Source organism: Colossoma macropomum, unplaced genomic scaffold (genome assembly GCF_904425465.1).
Source record: "Colossoma macropomum unplaced genomic scaffold, Colossoma_macropomum, whole genome shotgun sequence".
NCBI lineage: Eukaryota > Metazoa > Chordata > Actinopteri > Characiformes > Serrasalmidae > Colossoma > Colossoma macropomum.
The window spans coordinates 162,501-174,644 of NW_023494791.1; the positions used below are offsets into that span (position 1 = coordinate 162,501).

The 12,144-nt window shown below is 39.4% G+C and overlaps 2 protein-coding genes across 4 annotated transcripts in view; both read left to right on the forward strand.

Annotated features, from left to right (window-relative positions):
* Nucleotides 1-5,847, forward strand: part of LOC118810069 (zinc finger protein 239-like) — a 27,742-nt gene extending 21,895 nt beyond the window's left edge. The window contains exons 1-4 of one of the 3 annotated variants that reach the window (XM_036573586.1): nucleotides 1,114-1,194; nucleotides 1,415-1,435; nucleotides 2,451-2,511; nucleotides 2,614-5,847. In XM_036573586.1, coding sequence (XP_036429479.1) covers nucleotides 2,705-3,616 — 912 coding nt within the window. In that variant the 5' untranslated portion in view covers nucleotides 1,114-1,194; nucleotides 1,415-1,435; nucleotides 2,451-2,511; nucleotides 2,614-2,704 and the 3' untranslated portion in view covers nucleotides 3,617-5,847. Of the gene's footprint in view, nucleotides 1,195-1,414; nucleotides 1,436-2,450; nucleotides 2,512-2,613 lie in introns of those variants that run through there. The other 2 variants (XM_036573585.1, XM_036573583.1) reach the window with 2 other exon arrangements.
* A 1,833-nt stretch (nucleotides 5,848-7,680) lies between these two features.
* On the forward strand, nucleotides 7,681-12,144 carry LOC118810068 (zinc finger protein 184-like). The gene is made up of 6 exons (XM_036573581.1): nucleotides 7,681-7,900; nucleotides 8,760-8,863; nucleotides 9,425-9,515; nucleotides 10,357-10,472; nucleotides 11,010-11,082; nucleotides 11,290-12,144. The coding sequence occupies exons 1-6, from the start codon at nucleotides 7,696-7,698 to the stop codon at nucleotides 12,012-12,014; spliced, it is 1,314 nt and encodes a 437-aa protein (XP_036429474.1). The 5' UTR covers nucleotides 7,681-7,695; the 3' UTR covers nucleotides 12,015-12,144.

Sequence of the window (12,144 nt, forward strand, 5' to 3'; positions counted from 1 at the left end):
TCTGCAAGGAGAGACTGTCAAACACTAAAAAGTTGCGAAGATGAAGTCGCTTCTCTTTCTAATTTTCCCGTTACACCTTAAATGGTTTACCGTCGGCACCTCAGTGAGAATTTAAGGTGGAACGGGAAAGTTCAGCAAGAAGCTGGAGAATAAGAAGCGACTTCAGCCTCGTAAGACAGCTGAATGTTGAGATACATTTTACAAGAAACTGTTCAACTTTTGAGGAAAAGTCTCCTGGCGGAGAAAAGCGGCTAAAGCTAAAGCTTAAAGCAGAGCAAAGTCCGTCTGCATTTTCATTTATATTGTTTAGCCCATACTAGGACATTAAAACACACTGAGACATACTGGACATTAAATGTTGCGGCTCCCAAGCTGGTTTGATTTTTGTTGAAAGGACAAAACAGCTCTTCTTATCATTTGTGTTGTGACTCCTGACCTAACCTGGCTTTAATGCAGAGGGAGCCGGTCGGATTTCTCACTCACCCAGTAGTGGTTTTGTTATGTGCCGCCACAGACTGTCCGGGCGCCGCACTTAGCCACTTCCAAGTTCCACCCTTTGCGTTCCGTCAACATTACGTTATAAATTAAATATTTAGAAAATCGATTTTTGACGTTAAATGAATCAATTCAGAATCATCCACATCCGCATCGCGATGCATCTAAGAATCAATTTTTCCCCCACCTCTTATATATATATATATATATATATATATATATATATATATATATATATATATACACATACATATATATATATATATATATATATATATATATACACATATGTTGTTATAAGTATATATAAGTATGTTGTGCGAACTGGCTTGTTAGACTTTTTTGTCCAAGATTTGCCTCAGATGCTGTTCAACTTCCGTTGCGTCCTGTGGTCGCTGAAGTGATATGAAGTGCTTCTCAACTGGTCAATCAGTGGACTACTCCAATAGTAGCGAAGGAGGTGGGGTTTACCGGAAAACGGGTGGGATATAACCAACCTCCAGTGTGAGTCCCTCTACAGCCCAGGTGGGGGCGCTAGTTCTATGACTGTGGTTTTCTAAAGACAAGAAAGTGAAGAAGAAGAAGTAATAGTGGAAGAAGAAGAAGAAGGAGGAGGAGGAGGTCTTGTTGTGATCTGCAGTCCACTCCTCCGCTCGCACACAGTGTTGTTGGACAGAGAGAATCAGGAGCTGCTCTATTGTAAGTAGAGGCTCTAACACTTTTTCACACTCTTTACTCTGTGTTTAACCGATCTTTAGAGAAACAGGAGCTGATCTGTTGAAAGTAGGGGCTCTAACACTTTTTCACACTCTTTACTCTGTGTTTAACTGATCTTTAGAGAAACAGGAGCTGATCTGTTGAAAGTAGGGGCTCTAACACTTTTTCACACTCTTTACTCTGTGTTTTAACTGATCTTTAGAGAAACAGGAGCTGCTCTGCTGTAAGTACGGGCTCCAATACTTTTTCACACTCTTTACTCTGTGTTTAACTGATCTTTAGAGAAACAGGAGCTGCTCTAGTGTAAGTAGGGGCTCCAACACTTTTTCACACTCTTTACTCTGTGTTTTAACTGATCTTTTGAGAAACAGGAGCTGCTCTATTGTAAGTAGGGGTGCTAACACTTTTTCACACTCTTTACTCTGTGTTTAACTGATCTTTTGAGAAACAGGAGCTGCTCTATTGTAAGTAGGGGCTCTAACACTTTTTCACACTCTTTACTCTGTGTTTTTTCGGATCTTTAGAGAAATGTTCAGTTTTGGAAAAGTAGGCCTTTGAACTGTTGATAACAAGCTGGATGGTCCCTCTCATCTTCAGCCCGGAGGACACAGTGTCCATGATTTCCAAAAAGAATTTCTAATGTTGATTCATCGGACCACAGGACACTTTTCCACTTCCCCTCAGTACATTTTAAATGGGCTCAGGCCCAGAGAAGGTGGCAGTGTTTCTGGATCCTGTTTATTTGGTTTCTTTTTTGCGTTTTAGAGTTTTAACTTGCATTTGTGGATGCAGTGATGAACTGTTTTCAGAAGTGTTTCTGAGCCCATGCAGTGATTTCCACTACAGAATCATGTCTGTTTTTAATGCAGTGCTGACTGAGGGCCCAAAGATCACAGCCAGCAAATCCTGGTTTTCAGCCTTGTCCCTCACATACAGAGATTTCTCCAGATCCTCTGAATCTTTTAATGATATTATGTACCGTAGACGATGAAAAGCTAAAGTTCTTTGCTATTTTTGTTGAGAAACGTTATTCTTGAATTGTTGCACTATTTGATCGTGCTGTCTTTCACAGAGTGGTGAACCCCTCCTCATCTTTACTTCTGAAAGACTCAGAGATGCTCTTTTATACCCAGTCATGTACTGACCTTTTGCCATTTAACATAGTTAGTTGTGAGATGTTCCAGCAGGTGTTTTTTTATGATATGTTTATTTTATCTGCATGTAATTTTTGTGTGCAGTTCTGTCCTCTCATTGGTGGTGCTTTGACTTTTAGTCTCTTCTTTTTTGCTGATTAAGTTGGTAAGTTTTAAATGTGTTGGTAAGTTTTAAATGTGCTACGTAAGTAAAGACAGTTTGACGACACAAAACTGACTTCTTTTTCTTGCTCTTTCTCTTCTCCAGAAAGGAATGAGTTCCTTTTGGAAGCAGTCTACTGCTCCTACCATTCACTTTCCTACACAGTTTATATTTACTTCCTCAAACACATCTGGAGATGCCACCAAGAGGAAAACGACTGAATCCACCAGAGGTTAAATGTGTTCGTATGGCATCCACAAAAAGCTCCAGTGCTCAGAGAACACACTCTCGAACTGTCTGCACTAAAACAGTGCTGAAAAATACAGCCAAGGAACGAAAACATCGCTGCTCAGAGTGCGGAAAGAGTTTTGAACGGCGGAGTAGTCTCCAATTACACCAGCGCATTCACACCGGGGAGAAGCCGTTTCACTGCTCAGACTGTGGGAAGAGTTTTAATCAACATGTTCATTTAAAATCGCATCAACTCGTTCACACAAGAGAGAAACCGCATCACTGCCCGGAGTGTGGGAAGAGTTTTGCACAACAAATTAATCTCCAAACGCACCGGCGCATTCACACTGGAGAGAAATCGTATCACTGCTCTGAGTGTGGGAACAGCTTTAAACATAGGTGTAGCCTCCGAAAACACCAGCGCATTCACACAGGAGAGAGACCATATCAGTGTTCGGCATGTGGGAAGAGATTTAGTGTACATTATACTCTCCAAATACACCGGCGCATTCACACCGGGGAGAAACCGTATCAGTGCTCAGAGTGTGGGAAGAGTTTCTGTGACAAGCGTAATCTCCAAACTCATCAGCGCGTTCACACTGGAGAGAAGCCGTATCACTGCTCAGACTGTGGGAGGAGCTTCAATCAACTCGTTCATCTCCAGACGCACCAGCGTGTTCACACTGGAGTGAAACCATATTACTGCACAGAGTGCGGGAAGTATTTTAATGATAGTCGGAATTTCAAAGCACACCAGCGCATTCACACCGGAGAGAAACCGTATCACTGCTCGGATTGTGGGCGGAGCTTCACGCATTTGGCTTCTTTAAAGTCACACAAATGTCCTTGTAGGAAGGTCAAAGCTCACAACACGTAAGCGTGTGAAAATCACTTTTTTATGTATCATCAATGCTGTCACACGCGCCCAGAAGTTTTCTTTTTGCACATTCAATTTAAATTCCATGTTCAGCAGAAATATAACACACGGCCAGAAACCTTTGTTATAACACTGAGTGCGTATACTTGCACTCAATAATCGGATTTCTGCAGTTATCTGATTATTCAAATAGTCATGTAAACACCATACTTTGATCTAGAAATTCGGTTAAGAAATTTGATAAAAAGGCTGAATTTTAGCTCAATAATCAGATTTCTTAGTGCATGTAAACTCTCACTTTGATTTCTATCTGATGTCTCAGTCTGCGCGAGATCAGATGGTGGATGTCGCGAGGTGCAGCAAAACACTTTTGGTGTGGCGCTGAAACCAAACACCAAAATATTTTCAGGTAAAGCGGCGCGATGTTTAAAAAAACACAGCATGAAGTACTAATGTTGTTGTAAGCAAAGATAGAATGTGATCATGAACTGAAGTAGCATTAATGTTCCACAGTCATCAGACATGTTTGTAATGTAGTTTTAATAGGAATCACTTTGCGTATGAACGTCAGCCGCTGTGTTTTTTCAGTGCTACTCCCACAAGATTTCATCTCGCTCCCGTCTGCCGACAAAACACAGTTCCATGAACGTGAACTGAGTCCAATATCTGTCAGTCTGTTCACAAACACACTATTCTCTGCTGAAATAACAGGTCAGTCATGGTCATCACGCTCCCTGTGGGTAACTTCAACAAATGCCATTTATTCGCCATTTAAACACAGCAGGAATTAAACCATGGAGCGGTTATTTTTGGTGTTTTGCTGGGCAGCTGTGGCCGGCGCACTGAAGGCTCAGCGTCTCTGTGAGCAACAAGAATTTCACAGCTCTTTTTCATTCATTTTAACTGTTCTATTTTTATAATTTTGTATTGTTTATATACATGATTTAATGACCATTCAACTTTATTTACGCTGTTCACTGATTTTGAGGGATTTCTCTTCATGTGTGCTTTTTCCCGCTCCCGCCTGCAGGGGGCTGGTTACCCACCCGCTCAGCACAGCACTGAAAATTAGTCCCGCACTGCAAGACATTGTGGCAGGTCCAGTAGAAATCCGCGAGAGTGCAGACCTCTACTGTGTAGCATACTGAGTGACCGCAGAGTTACTGGTTGTCAGGTCGAGGATTAAATAGAACATTTTGTTATTCAAAACTGAAGTGAATTTACAGTTTTTTGTGCTCGTACAAGTGTTCAGATGCTTTTGTGTATATATCCACTTCAAATTCACATGTAATGTGTTTGACTTTGCTTTTATAAATATGAATATAAGCAAACTGTGAGGGGAAATAAGTATTCAGACACCTTAGTTAATGACTTTTTAGTTCTTTTTTCTTGCAAAGTCGTAAGTCACAGTAAGAGTTATTCATGTTTTGGTTCTTTCCTCTCAGTAAACCATCTTTAATTCCCCAACTTTACAAGGGTCCCTCAGATTGACCTGCAATTTTAAAAGCCCCCATAGATTTTCAGTGGGATTCGAGTCAGGAGATTGGCTTGGCCATGTAAGCACCTTCACCTTCCTTTTAGAAACCGTTTTTGAGTTATTTTGCCTGTATGTTTGAGCTTGTTGTCTTGTTAAAATGTCCATCTTCTCTCCAGATTCCATTTCTGTTGAGATTAATCAGTTGGCTGATGAGGTTTTTATAAGTGAAATATGCCAAAAACTGAATGAAATATACCAGTAATGAAGTGAAATAGGCTAATACTGAGTAGAATAGCCCAATAACTGAGTGAAGTGCACCCATGACTGAATAATGTGAGTAATGTGATCTTCACACTTTACGAGCCGATGAAGATGCACCATCAGTTCATCAACTGTCAACACAGTTCCTGCTGTGCGTTTGGACGGCTCTCATAATCTCATAATTTCCCTGTTTATCATTAGGAGGTTGCACTCAAACGGCTGGTTAATGCATAAATTAAACTTGGGCAAATGTGACCCAGATTTATTAGCTGTGACTATAAACACTACATTCTCTGATAATTTGCCTGCCGAGTTAATTATAAATATATCAACACTTTATCAGATTATCAACACTTCTCAGTATTTTTGTATCATAATTTGTTAAAATTAGTTTAATATTGTGTTTTATTCTATCATTGTATGTATTACCAGACTGTATCAGCAATAAGTATTTTTAAACCGTGAGAGATATTGTTAATCTGTTATTATAATAAATTTACCAGTTGCTAAATAAGATTTTTGTCCTTTTGTTGGTTAAATTGTACATTCAATAATAACTATGTAAATGTGTTTATCAAATCCATTTGAAATGTATGAAAATATCTAGAATCCTGTCTGATGCTCTTCACTGTCTGATACCTTTAGAAATGAATTTGTGTTCCAGTATCTTCATTTTAAATCTGATCAAATGATCCTTTAACAGGACAGAAGCGAGTGTTGTGGGTATTGATACTCTGTGAAAATGCAGTTATGATCTGATATCTTGTTTATGTGAAATACATTGTGTGTGAGAGTCTGACTGCAGACGTACATGGTTAATGTAAAGTACAGTGCAGATCACAGAAGAACGTTTAGTTACATCTGGAACCTTCATTACACTCAACTCAACACAGATAACTAATACTGATAAATGCATTTAAAAATATATTTAACAAATACATTTTTGGCCATTCTCATACATTGCAAAAATATATTTGGTACATTTTTAAACATATGTTTTTCCACATGGGGAAACAGGACCTTTAGAAACCACTGAATTGGCTTTATTTCCAATAGAGACCACTAGTTTCCTGTAGAACACCTTTAGAGCCCATTAGGAAACCATCAAATACATTTAGAATCAGCCGCTGGTCTCCTGTTAAACCATTATGATCCTTTACATTGTGGTATCAACCCATTAAAAAGGCAAAATACATTACAAAACCATCAGGAACCAACAGAAACACTTAATGGTTTCCAGTGGTGGACGAAGTACACAAACCAGTTACCTGAGTTAAAGTAGAGATGCCCAAGGTAAAATATTACTCCAGTAAAAGTAGAAGTTCCTCCCTTTAGACCTCCACTTGAGTAAAAGCACAAAAGTGTTTGCCTTCAAATGTACTTAAGTATCAAAAGTAAAAGTACTAAAAGATTAATTATGGCTCTGATGTCCTGTTATCATTTTTATAACACGACTCGCTTCATCAACTCATTTTAGGTGAAAATACTCCAGTGTCGCTCTTGGTAAACCAGTCTTTCAATAGAAGGTCATTAATTAGTGACGCTGATGTTTATTAAAATTATCATAAGCACAAAACACTGAAGGCAAACAAGATTTATTTGCAACTTAGTTACAAGTTTAAGTTTAATAAAAACTCAGATTCACAAATGAGTTTTTCTTTACTAAACTGCATCTGTAGGTCTCTGTTCATAAACATAAACCGTGTGCTGCACTGGGTCGGTATGACCAACAGGTCAGAGCAAGCTCAAAGCAAAGTGACCGCTGTGCCCTGATTGGTGTTTTTGCTTTGCGCTTCTTTTGTTTTGACGTTACGTTTTTAGACACACATAAACCAAAAGGAACGACAGATTTCTCAGAATGTAGTGGAGTAAAAAGTGAGATATTTGACTTTGAAATGTAGTGGAGTGAAAGTAAAAAGTCGCCCAAAATGGAAAAACTTCAGTAAAGATACACAAAAGCTAAAACCGAATGTTTCGTGGTTTTTATCTTGTAATTTAATCTTCATTTTCTTCTGATTCTAATTAAGTACTAATGATCTTTTCTATAGCTATGTTTTATCACCTGTCTGTTAAGCACTTTGAGCTGCCACCGGCATGAAAAGTGCTCTATAAATAAAATTATTATTATTAATTATTATTATTATTATTACATTTACTTCGATATTTTCCACCACGGATGGTTTCTATGGTTATTTTCAGCAGGGTTATTACAGCTGATTATCGCTCACGAGGACTTCACTGTGTAAGGAATGAACAACAAGAGGACTTTTATTTTGAAGTCCCGTCCCGCCGCCGGCCATAGGCGACTGTCTCGTGTCCAGGTCCGCGCCGCGGTGGTTAAATGGCCGGTGTGGATTTCCAGGCTCAGATCGCCTCCATTATGGAGGCGCTGTCGAGCGCGGCGGTGGCGCAGATCTGTAAAGTCATCGACGCGGTGATTGAGCTGCAGGTCTCGCGGAGCCGGAGGGAGAACGAGCTGCTGCGTGAGCGGATCAGAGTGATGGAGAGAGCTTCACTGCACGCGCGCTCTCCGTGCGCCTCCGCAGGTCAGCGCCTTCACTCCGGAACCATCAGCGCCACTCGGTTCTGGAACAAAGTCACAGAACAACAGGCACACCGTTAATAACACAGCTATAACAGTACACCCTTACAAAGAGGGTTCTTCTAGGGTTCTTTAGGAAAGGCAGTGGTTCTGTTCAGAACCAAGAGTTCTATACAGGACCATTTCGGTTCTTTCCATGGTGAAATGGTTCTTTAGACTGATGGACAATGTTTGTACGCTGCTGTCAATAACAATATTACAGCATTGTTAAAAAGATGGTTCTAAAGTGGTTCTTTCGTAAAGAAAATGGAACCACGAACACTCAGAGAACCCTCTGCATGATTAAAGGGGTCTTTGCCGCATGAAAGCGTTCTTCAGATTGTTGTGGATGGTTTTATATAGAACCATTTAACGGTTCCTCTGACTGATGGAGAATGTGTCATATATTGTTATCAATAACACGATTGAAAATAAGAAACATCCACAATCACTGTTTATTTGCTGAATCACATTCAGATGTTAGTTTTCCCCTCAATATTGTTAAAAATAGTAGCACATCATAGTCAAAAAAGGCTCCATAGTATATTAATGACAGAATTAATGAGAGAATTGTGGGTAACTGTATTGTATATCAAAACCATGGCAGTAATTCACAGTCAAATCTAGTTTAACTGCACAGTAACTGTAGCTGCATTAGTTATTATAGTAAAGAGTTTGTGATGTTATTGTATAAATACAGTTAATGTTAGAAACTACAGTAGTTTATTGTAGAACTGTGGTTAAACATACAATAAGCAAAGATAATGAAGCCACTATAGTAAAAACATTTTTGTGAGAGTTATAAATGTATATTTGTTTCCCAGCCGGCTTTACCCAGGTAAAGAGACCAACGTCCAGCAGAACTGACCACAGCACTGCAGATGAACATGGAGGACTTTCAGATCAGGCAATCACCGTCAAGGACGAGGTAAAACAAAAACAAATACAAAAATGTATAATAGCTTATAATTATACCATCACAAAACGTCATCACAAAAAATTTCCTGGCAAATACTGTGCAAAAGTCTTGTTTATAACTGTTTATCTGTGCAGTAATTGGGCTTTTGACATACAGTAATACCGTAAAATCCTATATAACATTAGAATAAGTACAAATAAATACAGTAAAACTATACACTGTAAAAACTGTTCATTAGTACAACCAAAAAAATAGTTAATGTAGTAACAAGGAATTGAACTAGTTCTGTTCAACTCAAAACATTAAATGAAACAACTGTTTAAAGTATTTATTTAGTTTGTATAAAACTCGTTTATTAATTTACTTGTTACCACATGAAGTAATTTTTTTAGTTTGAACTGATGAGCCATTTTTTACAGTGTATAACATCAGAATAAACTCAGATGGACTAAGACTTTTGTACTTCTTCTGTCTGAATTTGTTGAGAAATATATTTTTTGTTATTTTTGGACTGCAATAAATCACTGATCACTGTTGTTGACTGAAAAACACATCACGAATCGTTTAAAGCCTACAGACCCTGAAGACGAGCCGGATGTGCTGATAGTGAAAGAAGAAAAGCTACAGACAGTCTGCAGCGCCTCCTCGTTTGGGGAGGAACGTAAGTAAACATCACGCCACATTATGAAAAGTGTACATTGACAACTGAGACTGAGGAGTATTTGTTGACATTACTGATCATAATAATTAACTGAACAATAATGAATTATAAAGTGGAAAATCATGCTGCTGCTTTATCCGTATTCTTCATCTGTCAGTATTTCATTATTGTATTAATGATAATAATAATAATCTTTATTAATATAGCACGTTTCGTACATTAAAAATGCAGCTCAAAGTGCTTCCCAGTACAAAGTAAAGACAGAAGGAGAGAAAAGATCATCAAAAATAAAATAGATAATAAAAATGCAAGAAATAAAAGCAATAGCAGAAAGGGGGATATAACAATAATTAAAACTAAAAATGATTTTATAATTATTTAAAAAGTATAAATAAAAATACACTAAAAATATAAATAACAAGAAAGTAAAACTAATATTCCAGGAAAACCAGGAAAACAATAAATACTAGTTAAATTCTAAGGTAAAGAAATGTTTTAGCTGTTTTTTAAAGCCACTGACAGAAGGAATCTGACAAATGTTTATAGATAACATGTTCCAGATCTTTGGTCCATAAAAACAGAACCTTTCTGCTCTGTTTACGTTTCATACGTGGAACATGGAGAAGCAGAACTGGATGATCTTAAAGCTGGATTTGGAACATCATCTATCAGCACTCAGAGACGTATGAAGGTGTTAAAGCGTTAAGATTTAAAAACGGCAGTAAAATTCCATAGTCTAGTCTAAAGGAAACAGGCAGCCAGTGAAGCTAAAGCTGGTGTTGGTTTCTGTGTCTGCTTTTCCCTGATAAAACATAATAACTGTGTTTTTTCCTCCGTACAGTATCTGCTAAAGCGAACACGAGTCAGATGGAGAGAGTCTGTACTGCAGGTTCAGCTGCTTTTCCTTCTGTGGGACCAGACGATGAACCTGGGAAACGCAGAAGAGACTCTGAGGAGGTGAGTGAAGGTCCTCAGCAGAGCGATGAAGAAAACAATTCTAATTTGTTACACTGTTTATCGTCTGTGTAGCTCATAACAGCTGTACTTGACTCAGAGGGCTACAATCTCAGCTTCTACAGCAGCACAGTGCTCTGCAGCTGCGCTTCAGCCTGACTGTTAAAGCACGGGAGAGAGACACTTCCCTGTTACAGCTTTTTTACTTCTAGTTAATAGAATGTCTCATAAATATTTGTCCGATCTTGATCAAATTTAGCACCCCCAGGAAAAATGTGTCCAATTCACAGCGAAATTCACTAAATATATTATTCAGTGATTTATGCAGTTCTGTCCAAACGTCTTAATGTTGAGTATTCCCAAAATATAGCGACCTTGTGGGTCGGAATGGGGGAGTCAAAGGCAGGAGGCTTTAAAGCCCTTGTGGCCGAGGCGGGTCGGCCACCCTCCCTGTTGGTAAGCCAGCGGCCTCGGACTGCTGGGTTTTGGGAAACTGGGAATTCTCTTTTAACGTTCATTTTTATTTTATCTACTCTACAGGGTAAAGTTACAGTGAGAACAGAGGCTGCAGTGCATTGCGTTAAGTTTGATAACGATGTGGACGCTGTTAAAGGTACTCGTTTGATTGTCATGAGAGAGATTTTTTAATATATCATTAATGTTCAAAGACATTATGTCCAAAATTGTTTTCCAAACTTCTGTCAGTGTTCTTGTCTGTTCAGTATGTTAATGTCATGCATGTGTGACTCACCAAGACTCATTCCTCATATGTGTAACACACTTATAAAGTGATTCATTTTCTGCATGTATTTTTATTTAGATGTTGACCATAGTGAAGCGACCGTCTGTGTGGACATAAAAACAGCCTGTGAAGGAACTGAGACTCCTGCCTTTGATCATAAACATGCTGAATTTCTGCCTGCTCAGCAGTCTTGTTCTGACGCTGATGTGAAGCCAGATTTCTTCATAATTGAACCCAGACCAGCAGAAGAATTAGACCGACAGCTGGAGTGTCAACAAAAAGGCACGGATGAACCCGTCGGCACACGACACGGACTCCAGTACAGAGACGGACATAGTCCTTCTTCTGAAAAACGTTTTTTAGGTTTCGTTGGCTCGTTCAGCAGCACAAGCAGAGATCACTTATCTTGGACGTGTGACCAGCAGCGTGGTCCTAATGGTGGCCCTCAAACTCTGCGTGGAGATGCTCCATGGAGCTGCCGTCTGTGTGGGAAGAGCTTCAGCCACATGAAGCAGCTGAAGCTCCATGAGCGAGTCCATACGGAGGAGAAGGTCTACCGCTGCGGCCGCTGTGGACGACAGTTTCCCCAGCTTTGCAGACTGAAACGGCACGAGAGGGTCCACACCGGAGAAAAACCATTCCGCTGCGCCAAATGTGGAAAACATTTTGCGCACGCCAACAACCTGAAGGTCCACCAGAGCGTTCACACCGGAGAGAGACGATTCAGCTGTGCTCAGTGCGGGAAGAGTTTCTCTTTCCTCAGCAATCTTATACGTCATAAAGCAGTTCACACTGGAAAATGACAGGCTTTAAAAAACTGAACACGCCTCCATTTAGTACTGGTTTTACCACAACCTCATCGAAAGTCCTGCATAATTAAACGGTTAAGATGTAAACAGGGTGGTTCAGAGTGGTTTGGTGTGAAACGCTCTG

What these genes read in the sequence shown, in the direction of transcription:
- LOC118810068 (XM_036573581.1), top strand. Translation starts at nt 7,696, where the DNA reads ATGGCCGGTGTGGATTTCCAGGCTCAGATCGCCTCCATTATGGAGGCG. An exon ending in CAATCACCGTCAAGGACGAG is followed by an intron (nt 8,864 to 9,424) that starts GTAAAACAAAAA and finishes AATCGTTTAAAG; the next exon opens with CCTACAGACCCTGAAGACGA. An exon ending in GCAGAAGAGACTCTGAGGAG is followed by an intron (nt 10,473 to 11,009) that starts GTGAGTGAAGGT and finishes TCTACTCTACAG; the next exon opens with GGTAAAGTTACAGTGAGAAC.